The 19,044-nt window shown below is 39.1% G+C and overlaps 1 protein-coding gene across 2 annotated transcripts in view; it reads right to left on the minus strand.

Moving 5' to 3' along the window:
- Positions 1 to 19,044, minus strand: part of PLEKHA1 (pleckstrin homology domain containing A1) — a 59,137-nt gene that overhangs the window by 19,970 nt on the left and 20,123 nt on the right. For both annotated transcript variants that reach the window (XM_060033914.1, XM_060033915.1), the window contains exons 3-5: positions 12,860 to 12,916; positions 10,571 to 10,616; positions 4,296 to 4,393 (exon numbers count right to left, since the gene is read on the minus strand). In XM_060033914.1, the coding sequence (XP_059889897.1) occupies positions 4,296 to 4,393; positions 10,571 to 10,616; positions 12,860 to 12,916 (201 nt within the window). The remainder of the gene's footprint in view (positions 1 to 4,295; positions 4,394 to 10,570; positions 10,617 to 12,859; positions 12,917 to 19,044) is intronic.

Genomic DNA, 19,044 nt, shown 5'->3' on the forward strand with positions numbered 1-19,044 from the left:
GACAGAATTATCTATTCAACTTATGTATTAGCTGAAATGTGCTGTTAAAAGGTGACCCATATAAAAAGTGGCTATTCCCTCTCAAGAAGTTGAGGATTTAATCATACATGAGAATATCCTAAAAAATACCTTTAATATCACCCTAAAAATATACTAAAATTTACATTGGTTTTTCCATTTTTCTTCTAGAAATGACAGTATATTAAAAATCCTTGGGCTTCCCTGGTGGCGCAGTGGTTGAGAGTCCGCCTGCTGATGCAGGGGACATGGGTTCGTGCCCTGGTCCGGGAAGACCCCACATGCCGCGGAGCGGCTGGGCCCGTAAGCCATGGCCGCTGAGCCTGCGCGTCCGGAGCCTGTGCTCCGCAATGGGAGAGGTCACAACAGTGAGAGGCCCACGTACCGCAAAAAAAAAAAAAAAAAAAAAAACCTTCCCTATGCTGTTAAACCTACTGCTTCTCATTTGTCCTTATAATAAAATAAAATGCTAAGTATAGCGTAATTCCAATGTTACAGTTCAACAATTAACTTAGAATTGCATTTTTTTTTTAAAGTGACCTCCCTAGACAGATGGCAAATGTCAAAGACATTGAACATGCTTGGTTTAATTGCCTATTGCCTTTTTCCCCTCTCCCTTGCTTCCCTATCCTTTATTGTTCTGACTGTTGTTTTGTGAGAGATTTGAATGTATTTTTGGCAAGTATTTGCACATGATCCTAACAGTAGGAAATTCTAATAGTAGAAAAACGAAAAGGTAAAGATGACTAGAGAACAGATGAACAAAATGGAGAATAATGGCAGGGCTTAAAGACTGAAACCTAAGGCATGCAAGAACAAACTCTTGGGTGTTAGGATCTTTCTGAGGGCTCTACCCATGACCTGCAGGCTTTGGGGCACACACTTCTGTTAGGACTAAAGTCCTGTATTCAGCTTATTCTGTCTACTCCCAGTTGTCAATTAAAAAAAAAAAAGTTTAGAATTTTGGCCATAATTTAAAAACATTAATTTTTAGATTAAAATCTAATATCGAGGGCTTCCCTGGTGGTGCAGTGGTTAAGAATCCACCTGCCAATGCAGGGGTCACGGGTTTGAGCCCTGGTCCAGGAAGATCCCACATGCCCCGGAGCAGTTAAGCCCGTGTGCCACAGCTACTGAGCCTGTGCTCTAGAGCCATGAGCTACAACTACTGAGCCCGCGAGCCACAACTACTGAAGCCAGCGCGCCTAGAGCCCGTGCTCTGCAACAAGAGAAGCCACCGCAATGAGGAGCCCGCGCACCGCAACAAAGAGTAGCCCCCACTCGCCGCAACTAGAGAAAGCCCGCACGCAGCAACAAAGACCCAACACAGCCAAAAATAAATAAATAAAATAAATAAATTTATTAAAAAACATTTTTTTTTGATTTTCCAAACTCTAGTCAATACTTCCTTCAGGGTTGTTCCTCTACTATTGCTCTTCCTCTCTTTTTTTTAAATAGGGGGAAAATTTTTTAATGGTAGCCACCAAAACACACTCAAAAAGACTTCATGAAAGTAAGGAAAGCCATAAACTATGGTGTTGGATGATGGTCCATTAAGACGGCATGGTACTATAATTAATAAGTAGATAAATAACCACCATTCCCTTACCCACTGCCCTCTAATCACCTCTATTCTGAAACCACATACCTCCAAAATCTAATTTTGGATTTCCAAAACTTTTAAGTTTACATATTACATTGTACTCAGCAGACTACTAAATTACATAGGTTCACCAAAACGTCATTTGGAGTGACTCCCCAGAAAGGTAAACTGCACATATATTAAAATGTAAACTTGAAATATTCAAAGAAATCTACACGTAAATCACCAGCAATTTCCATAGTAAAGTATGACAAATTGAAGATTCTACACTGAAATGTGTAAAATGCATATGCAATTAAAACTGGTAAGATTTTTTAAAGAATAAAGTTAAAAATATATCTTATTAAAGCATGGGAAATTCTTTCATTGCTATTCTATGAGTTAACGTGTATCTATATAAAACTGATTTTTAGTAAGTGCTATCAATTCTATACTCACTTTAATATAGTTATAATCACTTTGTTGACTGGCTACGGATTTCTATATCTTAAATATATATTCTCTAAATGTGAATTATAAAAACACAAATATCAACAGATTTATCTTAAAAACTATAAAAATTTCAACATGTAACAGCTGCAAGACCACAAAAGCTATTTAAAAGTCCACATACTTTGAAACATTACCCAATTCCTAATCAGTTTCTCTTGCATTTGAATAAGCTTAAAGTGTCACTTGTATAAGATGGTTTCATACCATTAATAAATTAGATATAGCAATTCAAGAATCTCCCAAATGGTAAAAAGCCTGAGACCATTCACTACTTTTTCTCTTAAAGCTCTAAGAAACCAGTGCTGCTTATCACTGCAAATGTAAAAAAAATAGATTAATTCAGTAAAGTTACTACATGTTGTCGTTCTAAAGAAATTTTCCAAATAGGGAATATTTATTTATTAAGAGTCAAAAACAATCAGTTACAACCTTTTAAGAAAATGAACTTCTGAATCAGTTTAAAATTGCTTTCCTGAAACTGCACAAACCTAAAATAACTGCTGCTCCACGTACAGATCAGATGCAGTGCGCTGGCTGTTTTCTGTCATGTGGTAACAAGCTGTTCTGGTGCAAGATAAAAAATCGACTTAACTCTGAGAACAGCTTTAATTATATTAACTCTTTATTGTGTTGTGATATAAATACGGAATCACTTATTTAAATGGAAACGAACATATGCTGTCAGGGCATATGTTTTTAAAGAGTAAGTCATTTAGGGTCAGTAAATAACCTCATTTTAGTAAAAATACACTTCAATTTACACAAATCTCACACAGGACCTCCTTGCCCACACTTCCCATGCGGGCCTGCTGTGTGTGTTTTCTCCACTAGTGTGTAAAGAGGAGAAAGGGAAGGAGAGGCTTCATCAGGGAACAGTTCCTGCCTACTTGCTCATCAGCAGCAGTAGTAAACTCTCCCCGAAGTTTGTTTTCTGCTTCAGGGTCAAAGAGTAAGGAAGGAGGCTCTTTTTTTCAGGAAGCAGTGAGGTGCTGCACTTCAGGGTTAGGTTCCAGACTCAAGCAGATGGGGTGGCTCATGGCTCCACAACTTACCAGCCATTTAACCCATAAAAGTTACTCAATCCTTCTAAGTCTCACTTTTCCAGATACTTTATGTAGAACCTTTAGTGCAAGGCCTGGCACACTATAAATAATCAAAACATATTGATTTCATCAGAAAACCAAGAAGAGAAGCCCAGGTTGGAAGCAGGAAGCTACAGCATAGGAGGAAAGTGCCCGGGAACTGGAGGGAAAGAAGCGATGCCTGAGACAAACCCCTCAAGGACCACGCGGGCAGGACCCTCTGGTTGCCACAGCTCTTCCGATCAGTCCCTATCCTATCCCCATATGTCATTTCTAAGCCCTTTGTCTGCCTTGTCCCACTCCTATCTTCAACTCCTACCTACCTAACGCCAGTCCCAGTCACGGCTTAGAGGAGAGACAGAATGCCACTCCTGTTCCCTGGGTAGGTGGCAGGAAGTCTCTTTATCTTCCCTGGGGGTAAAAACATATCCTCAAGGTAAAACTCTACATGCATTTTCCCCTAGAAACACTACTGTAAACAGTGGTTAAAATCTACAGTAAGGGACTTCCCTGGTGGTCCAGTGGTAAAGAATCTGCCTTCCAATGCAGGGGACACAGGTTCGATCCCTGGTCGGGGAACTAAGGTCCCACATGACGCGGGTTAACTAAGTCCAAGCGCCACAACTACTGAACTTGCGCGCCTCAACCAGAGAGCCTGCATGCCGCAAACTACAGAGCCCACGTGCTCTGGAACCCTCACGCCACAACTAGAGAGAAGCCCGTGCGCTGCAAGGAAAGATCCCGCATGCCTAAACGAAGATCCGGCATGCTGCAACTAAGACCCGAAGCAGCCAAAAATGAATTTTTTAAAAAAGTTAAAAAAAAAAGTATCATAAATAATTAAAAAAAAAAATCTACAGTAATATAGACCCTTATTAGGTACACAATGGGTTAAAAAGGCATCTATGGGCTGATTTTAGGGGCCAAGTTACCATGTACAAGAAAATTCATTCACATTATAACCTGTGTTTTAAACAAACTTTGAGTAACTCTGGGACAAACTGTTGGTAAGCTGAAGACACTCAGTAAGTATCGTTACAAACTGTAAAGATCACATCCACACATTAAAATTTTTTCACACAAAAAGTACAAATACTTACTGTAATTTTTATAGCTTTGTTCAACACATTTACCCATTCTACTAGGTCCTGCTGATCATTGGCTTGTAGGAAATATTTCCTCATCCCTGCATTCATAACTGTTGAGAGACAAAACAAACTACAACATATGAAATTTTGCACTTGTTACCTCTAAATTTATGTCTGCAGCAGCTGAAAAACCTTGCAAGCTTCAGTATTGTGACTCTCTCGAATCTGACAAAATGTTAGACCATATATGATACTTCTTTTATCACTCAATAACATAGGTAAAACTCTCATTTTTAATGGCCACGTTTTTCAGCGAATGTAAAAATACCACAGTTTATTTAGCCAATCCTCTGTCGATGGACATTTAGGCTATTTCTGATTTTTGAAACTATATAAAATATCCCAATGAAACATATACGTATACTTCTCCACACTTGGGATAGCACTAGCATAGGATAAATTTCTTAACATAGGCTTACTGGGTCAAAGAAAATTCACATTTAACATTTTTATAGATATTAGTAAATTGTCTTCTCCAAAGGCTGAATCCATTTACACTCCTACCAGTAGTGTATCCAAAGGCCTATCTTGTCTAATAGTCCTCACCAGTACCTCTTGTTTTCAGCCCCAAGGCTCTGTGACATTATTTCCTAGACTTCCTTGCCAGCACGGGCCACGTTCTGCCGATGGGAGCTCCTGGCGGGAGCCTGGAAGGTGGGAGGGAGGTGGCGGAAGGGACTCCCATGCAGAGTCCTGCTCTTGCTGGTCTCCCTCCAGCAGCAGCCAACACACAACGGCCACTGCTCCAGGCTCTTCTGCTGCTCCCTCCCTCCATCAGCCTTGCAGTCCCCTCAGAGAGTCCTAGGTTCTGGTAAGACCATCTCCTCCCTTTCTTCTCTCCAGCCCTGGGGATGGTAGCTGCTTCATGCAGGTTCTAATTTGTGGGTTACTTCAGCATTCCCTTTGTGCTCCTTCAGCCTTTCAACATCTGGTTATCCAATTCCCTGTAACAAATGCCCTCGGTTTGAAATGCCAAGTGTGGTGTGTTTTCCTGACTCTCTGTCAACCTAACTGGTGAAAAATTATACCTTGTTTAAATATGAATTTCTTTGATTACTGAGACAAATTAGCTTTATATGTTTATTGGCCACCCGCATCTGTTTTGTGAGCTGTTTATTTTCTTTACCCATATTTCTACCGAGTTGTTGATTTATTTTTTACTGATTTATAAGCACTTTTGTATTAATCCTTTGTTTTATCTCAAGTACTTTTCCCCGTCTATCATCTGTCTTTTCACTTAGTTCATGGTATCTCTGATCAATCAGAACCAGTCCATCAATCTTCTTCTTTTCCTTTAATGATTATGATTCTAGCTTTCACATCATATTAAGAAAGTCTCTCCAACTCAAGATTATAAAAATAAACAGCTTTATTTTTCCAGCACTTATGCATTTTCTTTATGTTTATAATCTTAATACATTTGGAACTTTTTATGCAATTTAATTTACATATACCCCTTTAGTGACTACCGACTTCTATAAAGCAAAGCACACCTGCATATAGTTGTTGATAAACTACTAGTCAATGTTCAAATTAAAGCTTATTAATTATACATCACACGATTTATTTTTAAAAACAAACATTATTCTAGGAGATAAGGCATCTGAATAGCTACAGTGCTGCAATTTTTTTTTTTTTGTAAATATACAAATAACTTCCAAAAGTCTCCATCAAAATTTTAAATGGTATACTAACAGTTGAATGTGACTAAGGGAAGCGGGTAATGAAAACCCTCAAGGGAAAAAAGCTTATTTCTCAAATACACAAGATTATGAAATTGAGGCTGAGACCAAGACACTAAACAAGAGCTTCCTTGTATTGATATGAGAGTCTTATCTTGTGAAGTGCTATAAAACAATTAGTTTGGACCTAAAGAAATTTAACACACTATAAATCTGTTCTTTTATACCTTACTAGAGATTGGAGAAATTATAAATGCCATAAATATAAATTAAGATAAATTAGTAACTCACTAGGCTATTATATATGTCAATATATAGCTTCTGTTTTTAATTTCTAACAATCAGTAAAGCATCCTTTCATAATCTTTTTCCAGCTCCGGCTAAAGCTGAGCTCTCCTCATAATAGCTATTTTCCTCCTCAATGTTGTTTTGGGCAGCTACCTAAAACATCTCAAGAGTTTAAAAATCTAAGCTCTTGGTAATACACTACACCTGCTATAAAGCTCTTAATACACATATTTTTGAATAAATAACATTTATATAAGGATCTCTTTGAAGGGAAAGAAGAGAGGCAAATACACCTCTAAAAAGACTCTCAGCACACTTTGCAGTCTGAATAAAAAATCATGTGCTTTAAGCATTATTTAATGGCAGGAAGAGGCACAGCGATACGACAGGAGGGAGAATCAGAGCCTGGAGCTGGCAGACCTGACTAGCTCATGCACTTACTAGCAATACCATCTTATGAAATGTATTTAATCTCTGACTCTTGTTTTCCTCATCTATGAAGTGGAATGCCACCCATCCCTGCCTTGGGGGGTGGAGGTGATCTGTGTAAAGAAACTAGCACAGTGCCTGGGATAGAACAGATATTCTTGTTCACCATCTTCATCACCTTCATCATCATCATCATCACCATCATCATCACTTGGAGGTTTCCAAGTAAAGAAGTATTGTGGAAAATGTAAAGCAAATTACTAAAAACTTATATTAGCAATGCTGGGGGAACAGTGGACAGGGAAAGGAAGGAAAAAACTTTTAATAATAATAATAATAAACTGTATGAAACCTGTAACTTCCCATGCTTTTAAAGCAAGGGTTTCATTGTATATAATGAATGCATAGCAGAGGCTTGTGTGCTTACTATCTTTTCACTTAAGTACTCCCTTATTTCATTTCAAGTCTTTACCATCAAAGTGAATGTACCAAATGGATAAAACCTGAAGCATAAACATTAGCTTGACTCCAAACAAAAATCATTTCACACCCCAGGATCAACTGGTTACGGCTCAAACGGTTATGAGACATTTTATTATACTTCTTTGCCAATTTTCTCCCGTTTTCTCCATCCCTACTCTTTCTCTAGCCTTTCCTTCTCTATTAGTCAGACGTTGGCTTTCTTAATGGAAACTCTAATTTAATTTTCTTATTTCTCTCCTACTATCTATCTTTGTTTTATTTTTAGCTTTCTTTGACTTCTTCTTTGGAGTTTTGCATTGTCTCATGTTCTTTTTCCTATGTGACAGTTCTTTCTTCTCAAATGTCATGCAATCTTGGACTGGCCAAGACCAGGATTGCATTTTGGTACCATATTTAAAAACAAGGTAACAAAAAACGGATTGGAAGCTCTCTTGAATATATGTAGGGTTTCTGACTGGTGGGCTTTGCTGTACAGCAATCTCCTCTGGTAGAAATGCCCAGCTGTCAGTACCTATGGCTCTCTTCTCTGGGGTGTTCAGATTCTTGCCCCACCTCCACCTGGCTGCCTGGTGCTCTGGGCCTGGACACGGGAAACAGTTGCATTCAGCGTGCAGACGTTTTCATTTAATCCTCCCATTTTCTGTTTCATGCCTCATCCCCCCACTTCTCTGAGACTACTGTCCCCACGCACACAGCCTCACTGATTCTATTTCTGGAGATACTACGCATGCCATTCCTCGCTGGGATGGGGGAAGGGTGGCTGCCTGCCGGAGCCAGATGGAGGTAGGGACTAGAGGTTGTTTCTACGTAGACATGCAAACAAAGTCCCTGTGTTGGGTCCCTCCTCCCTGTTGCCTCCCCAGACCAAAGCCAACACCCAGTCTATCCAGAGCTGGCGTGGGGGCAGGACATGGAAATAGCTACCTTCCACTGGTCTCTTCTACTCTGTCAAGTCATTTATTCCTCCTCCATCCACTTTCCATCTTTATACACTGTGGATTACAGAAATCTGCTAGTTTCAGCAAAGATGGTTTGGATGTTTCTTGTTCTCACTGTTTGGGGGCAATCTGAGAGGAAACAGGGAAGGAAAGTCTTTATGTTGCCATTTTGAATGGAAGCTGTAGTTCCATTTTAGAAGCCAGTGCCTCTCTCTGAAGGCAAACATTTTATGAATCTTTACTCCCTCTAATAGTAAAGGACCAATAAACTGTTGGCAGACCAATAAATAACTGTTAATCTCTGATTTCAACTAAAATCACTCATTCTAAATACCCCAGTAACTGAACAGCAAATCTTTTACTGTCTATTGCTAGCCCTTCAAACTGTATGTTTGAGATTTTACATTAAAGACCTGTCAAGAGTATGCACATGATACACTCTAAAATATAAAGTTCTCTATCACTTGACTTGCCCCCAGTAGGCTTCCATTCAACAAGGTTCTGAGGCATTTTCCTATTTGGCAACCAAAAATTATAAATTTGTAATAAATACATGACTTTTTATTAGTTTCTTAGTGGCAATAAAAGCATTATAGAGGATTCTCTGAACAGCTATACTACATCTTGCTCATATCACATTTCCTTACTGGATATATATGATTGCCATCAGATGCTATCCCTAACATACTGCCTACAGAAGAAACCTGCTCTTTTCAAGCAAAAGAAAACAAAGAAATTTAACATCAATTCTACCCCAAGAAGTATCTTTTTTACTTAATGTAAAATAGTCCCTATTGATGTCAGCTGGAAACTGACATCAATAATTTCATCACTAATGTCCACTAACATACGCTCTAACAGCATATCGATCCTCCCAGCTTCAAGTACACCCACTATTTTAACAGATTCTAAAGTTTTCCATTCTTGATCTTCAAGCTCCATCCAGTCCTCAATTACTGTCACCAGAATATTTCCATTTGGATGTTTCCCCACCATTCAAACTCCTTACCGAACATTTCACCCTATCTAATATGCTCTCCTGGATCCCTCATTTCTTTCCTTGAAGCAAACCTACTGGACACCTCTCTCTTCCCTTCAACTCCCACATATCCAGTCACCGAGTCCTTGTGCTTTTCCTTTTGATGTTCTTCATACCTCCTCTTTCCCCCTAATTCAGGCTCTATGTTAGGAACAGCAGTTCAAAAGCCACTTAACTAATGTACTTGCATCAAGCTCTCCGATCCATAAAAAAAAAAAAAAAAACTTCCTTCACCCTATATCTACTTTCTAGATGCTCTCTAATTTCTCTTCTCTCGTTTTCCAGAAAATAAAAGAAACAAACAAAAAAAAATCGCTTGTCGGGCTTCCCTCGTGGCGCAGTGGTTGAGAGTCCGCCTGCCAATGCAGGGGACACGGGTTCGTGCCCCGGTCCGGGAAGATCCCACATGCCGCGGAGCGGCTGGGCCCGTGAGCCATGGCCGCTAAGCCTGCGCGTCCGGAGCCTGTACTCCGCAACGGGAGAGGCCACAGCAGTGAGAGGCCTGCGTACCGCAAAAAAAAAAAAAAAAAAAAAATCGCTTGTCAACACGTTACACCCTGACTCCTCTCTTTCTACTTTTCAGTCTCTCACCATTCTCTCCAGCTTTACTGAGTGTTCAGTTCTCTGCTCACACCTTGTTCTTCTCCCCTGCACGCCTCTGTCCTCCCAGCTTTTCTCCCCAGTGATAAAGGATGATCAGGTTAGTCTCATCCAGTGTGGCTCCCTTCACTCCCAAGATCTCCAAAAAGGATCTGAAGCTCTTCCTTGAATAGACTGTACATTGCTTTATCTACCGCCTGTGATAAATGTAACGATAACTCCCTGGTACTGTATCTGTCTGTGAGACAGCCAGCCCGTGAGATTCTTAAGGGCAGCAATTGCTTCTTATTACTCTCACAGCCCCATGGCAAGCACAGTGCATATACCAGACATTCATTAAATGTTCACTGAGCACTTAATCAAATACCCTCAACTACCCTTGCTCCCAAACTGTAAACTTCTCATTACCCATAAGCTGCAAACTAAATCCTTTCTGTTATTTAAGTATTGAATATCAAATAATATCGGGTAGAGCGTTTAAAATTAATCTCACTGGACGTGATCACTATAAATGTCTAGATAATGATTACACATGGGCTGAGTGGGAGGAGGTTGTGACTGGGATGGGACACAGGAAAGAGGCTTCAGGGGTTGGGGAGCAGTTTTATTTCTTCACCAGATGATAGTTTCAAGGGAATTTGCCTTAGAATAATTCATTACCCTATAGGATTGTGTTGTGTGGTTTTCTGTGACTGTTTTTTCTTACAATATGATGAAATTATATTAGTCTAACTTAAAATAACTAACGTATAAAATATGGCTACTCACCAAAACAGAACTCAGCCTTTGGCCTTAGCTTAGTTGCATCGCTAACCTAACAAGAAAGAGAGATGAATCACTCACTTCTTCATGTGCTACTATAACCAATCTTAAACACTATGTGAATTCCACATGTATGATTTCCCAGTAATCATACACATTTAGCACACAGATCTAAAATTAAACTTTAAGGCAACTGAAAAAGAACTGTAAATTAAATTTAGAATATGGGTCCCAACTTTAAGATGTTTAAAACAAATGATACTTCCATGCTCTCTTTGAACAAAATTGTTTTTTCTTCAAAGGAAGTGCAAAGAAATTGAAAATAAACCATTAAGTTTTATGTCACACATACACATATTTTTGGTTTAATGTAGTTTTCAAAATACCCTCAATGAATACACCACAGAAACTATGAATTCTTGCCAAATTGCATATTTCTAAATTAGCTGTGAACTGCATGAGGAAATGGTGGTGGGTAAGGGGGAGATTGTATATTTAATAAAGTCCAAAAATGCAGAAGGCATTAACCTGCAATGAGGAAATCAAAATGGCACTGGATTCCCACTTGTACATTAAAATACCCTAGGATAATAATGGGCCCCTCCTTTACTAAAAGCGGCACATGGTCCCGTTTAGAAGGTGAAGCAACTAGTTGCACCTGGTTGCTGCTAGCCCTTTAAATAAAGTAGCTCACATGGAAGTCCATTCATGACTGTTGCCATGCTGTTGCCCAGTGTTAGAACTTACAACTGTAGCATCTGTTCTGTACCTTCAGAAGGAATTCTAAGTCTGGGGTTCCTGACTGATCTCAACTACAAATTGAGCAGTGAGTCACAATGAAATTTGTTCCAGGAATTAATTCTGGGGAAAAAGTGGCATGTCTAAGTAGAGTACAAGGTGTACAATTCAAACTTCAGTAAGCTGTGGGACAGAGATGAAACCTAACAGAACTACACAGGGAAGGTTATATTTTAAAAAGGAAGCAATGGAGGAGGGGAATGCAGCTGGCCAGTCAGTCTGCCTGCTTTGCTGAGTTAATACCTTAATTTTTAAAAAGACCAGGCAACAAGCAATTGAAAAGATACAGGCACATGGGCAATTTCTACCTCAAATGCCTATTCCAAGAAAACAGGCCTTTCCACATCACTTCATTAAGAGTCAAAGGTCCCCGGCAGCATATTTACATTGTAGTATACCTTTACTGTAGGCAATCAAGTAAAGGGGAGGTGGGGGCCGGAATTATCTACAATTTATTCTACAATGTAATTCTACACTTGCTTCCTAATGATAGTCTCTATAGAATTTAAGCTGTAAGATACCCTGAAGTATTACTAAATGTCTTAAATTTACAGGAACACTTGAGATATACTTCAACAATATTTGTCTTTTGCAAATTTACATAATATGGCTTTAACATAAAATGGTTCCCTTTAAATATGTAATTTTTTTGGTCAATGAGAATGAATAGCTCTATTATGATGCTGATAACAGCTTTTTTTAATCAAAATATCTTTCTTTTCAATAGAGGCACACTTGTAAATTGTTCTTCTGTTGAAGACCTTTGCTAACAAATCTCAGTGTATGCATAATAGTATGCATATGCATATTAATCATACTGAGTTGCTATTTTTCATATCTCATCTTAAGTCATCATCAAGCTTACTACTTTGTGTAAAACAAAACTAGTTCCTCAGCATCTCTCTATCTCAGTTCCCAAAACACTAAGAAAAGACAATAAGAGGGAAAAAACTACCTAATACCAAATCTAAATTTCTGGAAAGAAAAGAAAAACAGTACTGCAAAAATTCCAGAAAAATCAACAAACAAGAAAACAAGTTAGTAGAGACAAAGTCAAATGAGGGAAAAAAACCCATCTTTTATCATGAAGATGGTTCATATTTTCCTCAAAGTAAAACATAAAGGAACAAACAAAGGTAATGAGATTAAAAATTACAGTTTAAATAAATAAATACAGACTTAGAAAAATCTTCTCCAGATTTCCCAAAGACAGAACCTAATTGGTAACAGATGAATCTCCCCTTCTGACGTTCATATACCTGATCATAAAAGTTAATGTTAACTTTTCAATTTGCCACATCCTGTAATTTAACTCCATATTCTTCCTAATTTTATCAAAGAACTTCCTAAACATAGTAATCAGGTACTGTTTTCAATGTAATATGAACCAGAACATCATCTTAAATGGCAAAGCGAGGAGATGGCTCCTTTTATTCACACTCTCATTCTAAGGGATTTTAATTCATGCATGAATGTAAGACAATACAGAGAGACTACCTTTGAAATGTAGGTAAGTTTAATGGCTCCAACACGTGATGATCCAGAAGGCAGGTTCTATAAACAGATTATTAATATATAATTATTATCCAACATTACAAATTTATTTCATATAAAATGTTCTACACACACCAAAAAAGTTAAGAAATCAGATTTTTTTAAATGTCACACTTTACAAATTAACATTCCAGTTCAAGTATTTCCTAAGTCTGAAATCAAGTGGACAACATGGATAACAAAACTGAACTCTAGTCTGTTCCACCACAACGCATTTTATAACTAAAAGGCTATTTTGTTAGCACTGTATCTAAACTTTTCTTTTTCATAAACAAGGTCAGATTTTACTCCAGAAAGCAATGGGGAAAAATATTTAGACATAAAACAAACACAAATGTAAGAAATTTCAAAAGAGTATACATGTAACTTTGTTTTATTAAAATTTTTAAATCAAATATATCTCTTGAAAAAGACTGAATTTTCCCTCATTTAAATTATATTAGTATTTATTACACCATAACTAATCTACATTTATACCATTTTTCCAAAAAATTATTGATACTTTTAAAACCATATTCAGGGAATGTATATATTGGCACTTTCATAAAAAAATATTTTTATTCTTCCCTTAACAAGTTTAAGATGTAGTTTGTGTCTTAAAAGAGCTAAGGGTAAATTAAGAAGAAGGAGAATCATTTCATGCTGAGGCTATCAGGAAAGACTCAGTGAAAGAATGAAGGGCTTTTAAGCTGTACTTTATTAAAGAAAAATTCTGAAACACAAAAAGCAGGAGAGAGAATATTCCAGGCAGAGAAAACAGATGAGCTACAGCAAGCAGATGAGGATGTCCAGAAGCTCTCTACTGAAATGGGAAAAAGGCTGTGTTGGGCCATAATACAGAGTCATATAGGGCTGAAGAAAGAAACAGCAGTTTAGGAACTTGAACTAAGAACCTAATTATACAGGATCTAAATAAGAAACAAACTAGCAAGGAATTTATACTGTTAAGAATTTGAAAACATTAAAGAAGGCTTTGTGAGCAGTTCTATAATCAAACTGTGTTTTAATTAATATATCTTATAACAAGCTGGATGGATTATATAAAGGGGGAAGATGGAGGTGGGAAAATCAGATAAAAGAATCTGGAAAAAAGTAATAAATATAAACGCAAAGACTGACAGATTTCAAAAGTAAAACAATCTTGATTTTGAATGTTTCCTCCACTGTAGATTAAGAATCAACCTTTTGGGACCTTCAAGGTGGCAGAGGAGTAAGACATGGAGATCACCTTCCTCCCCAAATACGTCAAAAATACATCTACAGGTGGAACAACTCCTACAGAACACCAACTGAATGCTAGCAGAAGACCTCAGACTTGCCAAAACGCAAGAAACTCCCCATGTACCTGGGAAGGGTAAAAGAAAAAAGAAAAAACAGAGACAAAAGAATAGGGATGGGACCTGCACCTCTGGGAGGGAGCTGTGAAGGAGGAAAAGTTTCCACACACTAGGAAGCCCCTTCACTGGAAGAGATGGGGGTGGGAGGGGGGTGGGCAGGGGGGAAGCTTCAGAGTCACGGAGGAGAGCACAGCAACAGGGGTGCAGAGGGCGAAGCGGAAAGATTCCCGCACAGAGAAGATCGGTGCCAACCAGCACTCACCAGCCAGAGAGGCTTGTGTGCTCACCTGCCGGGGCAGGTCAGGGCTGGGAGCTGAGGCTCGGGCTTTGGAGGTCAGATCCCAGAGACAGGACTGGGGCTGGCTGCGTGAACACAGCCTGAAGGGGGCTAGTGTGCCACAGCTAGCCAGGAGGGAGTCCGGGAAAAAGTCTGTACCTGCCTAAGAGGCAAGAGACCATTGTTTCAGGGTGTGTGAGGAGAGGGGAATCCTTCCCTGTCTGCCCACAGAAGGCAGAGCACTGCCTTAACGAGCTCCAGAGACAGGCGCGAGCCACAGCTATCAGCTCAGACCCCAGAGATGGGCGTGAAACACTAATGCTGCTGCTGCAGCCCCAGGAACCCTGTGTGCAAGCACAGGTCACGATCCACACCCGCGCTCAGGAGCCTTTGCAGCCCGCCACTGCCAGGGGTCCCACGATCCAGGGACAACTTCCCTGGGAGAACACACAGCACGCCTCAGGCTGTTGCAGTGTCACGCCAGCCTCTGCCGCTGCAGGTTCCTCCCACGTTCCAACTCTAACTACCATACCCCTCCCACCCCCTAGCTTGAATGAGCCAGAGCGCCCTAATCAGCTGCTGCTTTAACCCCGTCCTGTCTGGGTAGGAACAGAAGGCTGAGGGCAACCTACACGCAGAGGTGAGGACAAAACCAAAGCTGAACCCCAGGAGCTGTGCGAAGAACGAAGAGAAAGGGAAATCTCTCCCAGCAGCCTCAGGAGCAGCGGATTAAATCCCCACAATCAACCTGAGGTACCCTGCATCTGTGGAATACCTGAATAGACAACAAATCAAGCCAAAATTGAGGCGGTGGACTTTAGAAGCAACTGTAGACTTGGGGTTTGCTGTCTACGACTGACTTGTTTCTGATTTTTACGTTTATCTTAGTATAGTTTTTAGTGCTTGTTATCATTGGTGGATTTGTTTACTGGTTTGGTTGCTCTCTTTTTATTACTTTTTTATTTTAATAATTTTTTTTAATTTTAATTATTTTATTCATTTATTTACTTACTTTTTTTCCCTCCCTTTTCTTCTGAGCCATGTGGCTGACAGACTCTTGGTGCTCTGGTCTGGTGTCAGGCCTGAGCCTCTGAGGCGGGAGAGCCAAGTTCAGGACATTGGACCACCAGAGACCTCCCGGCCCCATGTAATATCAATCAGCGAGAGCTCTCCCAGAGATCTCCATCTCAACACTAAAACCCAGCTCCACCCAACGGCCAGCAAGCTCCAGTGTTGGACGCCCCATGCCGAACAACCAGCAAGACAGGAATACAACCCACCTATTAGCAGAGAGGCTGCCTAAAATGATACTAAGTTCACAGACACCCCAAAACACACCATTGGACGTAGCCCTGCCCACCAGAAAGTCAAGATCCAGCCCCACCCACCAGAACATAGGCACCAGTCCCCTCCACCAGGAAGCCTACACAACCCTGAACCAACCTTACCCACTGGGGGCAGACACTAAAAACAACGGGAACTATGAACCTGCAGGCTGCAAAAAGGAGACCCTAAGCACAGCAAGTTAAGCAAAATGAGAAGACAGAGAAATACGCAGCAGATGAAGGAGCAAGATAAAAACCCACCAGACCAAACAAAGGAAGAGGAAATAGGCAGTCTACCTGAAAAAGAATTCAGAGTAATGATAGTGAAGATGATCCAAATTCTTGGAAATAGAATGGAGAAAATATAAGAAACGTTTACCAAGGACCTAGAAGAACTAAAGAGCAAACAAACAATGATGAACGACACAATAAATGAAATTAAAAATTCTCTAGAAGGAATCAATAGCAGAATAACTGAGGCAGAAAAACAGATAAGTGACCTGGAAGATAAAATAGTGGAAATAACTACAGCAGAGCAGAATAAAGAAAAAAGAATGAAAAAATTGAGGACAATCTCAGAGACCTCTGGAACAACATTAAACGCACCAACATTTGAATTATAGGGGTCCCAGAAGAAGAGAAAAAGAAACGGACTGAGAAAATATTTGAAGACATTATAGTTGAAAACTTCCTTAACATGGGAAAGGAAACAGTCAATGAAGTCCAGGAAGCACAGAGAGTCCCATACAGGATAAATCCAAGGAGAAACACACCAAGACACATATTAATCAAACTATCAAAAATTAAATACAAAGAAAAAATATTAAAAGCAGCAAGGAAAAAGCAACAAATAACATACAAGGGAATCCCCATAAGGTTAACAGCTGATCTTTCAGCAGAAACTCTGCAAGCCAGAAAGGAGTGGCAGGACTTATTTAAAGCGATGAAAGGGAAAAAGCTACAACCAAGATTACTCTACCCAGCAAGGACCTCATTCAGATTCGATGGAGAAATTAAAACATTTACAGACAAGCAAAAGTTAAGAGAATTCAGCACCACCAAACCAGCTTTACAACAAATGCTAAAGGAACTTCTCTAGGCAGGAAACACAAGAGAAGGTAAACACCTACAAAAACAAACCCAAAACAATTGAGAAAATGGTAATAGGAACATACATATCGATAATTACCTTAAATGTAAATGGATTAAATGCTCCAACCAAAAGACACAGACTGGCTGAATGGATACAAAAACAAGACCTGTATATATGCTGTCTACAAGAGACCCACTTCAGACCTAGGGACACATACAGACTGAAAGTGAAGGGATGGAAAAAGGTATTCCATGCAAATGGAAATCAAAAGAAAGCTGGAGTAGCAATTCTCATATCAGATAAAATAGACTTTAAAATAAAGACTATTACAAGAGACAAAGAAGGACACTACATAATGATCAAGGGATCAATCCAAGAAGAAGATATAACAACTGTAAATGTTTATGCACCCAACATAAGAGCACCTCCATACATAAGGCAAATGCTAACAGCCATAAAAGGGGAAATCGACAGTAACACAAGGGTAGGGGACTTTAATACCGCACTTTCACCAATGGACAGATCATCCAAAATGAAAATAAATACGGAAACACAAGCTTTAAATGACATATTAGACAAGATGGGACTTAACTGATATTTATAGGACATTCCATCCAAAAAAAACAGAACACACTTTCTTCTCAAGTGCTCATGGAACACTCTCCAGGATAGATCGTATCTTGGGTCACAAATCAAGCCTTGGTAAATTTAAGAAAATTGAAATTGTATCAAGTATCTTTTCCGACCACAACGCTATGAGACTAGATATCAATCACAGGGAAAAAACTGTAAAAAATACAAACACATGGAGACTAAACAATACACTACTAAATAACCAAGAGATCATGGAAGAAATCAAAGAGGAAATCAAAAAATACCTAGAAACAAATGACAATGAAAACACGACGACCCAAAACCTATGGGATGCAGCAAAAGCAGTTCTAAGAGGGAAGTTTACAGCAATACAATCCTACCTCAAGAAAAAAGAAACATCTCAAATAAACTACCTAACCTTACACCTAAAGCAATTAGAGAAAGAAGAACAAAAAAACCCTAAAGGTAGCAGAAGGAAAGAAATCATAAAGATCAGGTCAGAAATAAATGAAAAATATGAAGGAAACAATAGCAAGGATCAATAAAACTAAAAGCCGGTTCTTTGAGAAGATAAACAGAATTGAAACCAGTAGCCAGACTCATCAAGAAAAAAAGAGAGAAGACTCAAATCAACAGAATTAGAAAAGAAAAAGGAGAAGTAACAACTGACGCTGCAGAAATACAAAGGATCATGAGAGATTACTACAAACAACTATATGCCCATAAAGCAGACAACCTAGAAGAAATGGACAAATTCTTAGAAAAGCACAAGCTTCCGAGACTGAACCAGGAAGAAATAGAAAATATAAACAGACCAGTCACAAGCATTGAAATTGAAACTGTGATTAAAAATCTTCTAACAAACAAAAAGCCCAGGACCAAATGGCTTCACAGGCGAATTCTAGCAAACATTTAGAGCACAGCTAACAGCTATCCTTCTCAAACTCTTCCAAAATACAGCAGAGAGAGGAACACTCCCAAACTCACTCTATGAGGCCACCATCACCCTGACACTAAAACCAAAGATGTCACAAAAAAAGAAAACTACAGACCAATATCACTGATGAACATGGATGCAAAAATCCTCAACAAAATACTAGAAAACAGAATCCAACAGCACATTAAAAGGATCATACACCATGATCAAGTGGGGTTTATCCCAGGAATGCAAGGACTCTTCAATACATGCAAATCAATCAATGTCATAAACCATATTAACAAATTGAAGAAGAAAAACCATATGATCATCTCAATAGATGCAGAGAAAGCTTTCGACAAAATTCAACACCCATTTATGATAAAAACTCTCCAGAAAGTAGGCACAGAGGGAACTTATCTCAACATAATAAAGGCCATATATGACAAACCCACAGCCAACGTCATTCTCAATGGTGAAAAACTGAAGCCATTTCCTCTAAAATCAGGAACAAGACAAGGATGCCCACCCTCACCACTATTATTCAACACAGTTTTGGAAGTTTTAGCCACCACAGCAATCAGAA

Source organism: Delphinus delphis, chromosome 16 (genome assembly GCF_949987515.2).
Source record: "Delphinus delphis chromosome 16, mDelDel1.2, whole genome shotgun sequence".
Taxonomy (NCBI): Eukaryota; Metazoa; Chordata; class Mammalia; order Artiodactyla; family Delphinidae; genus Delphinus; species Delphinus delphis.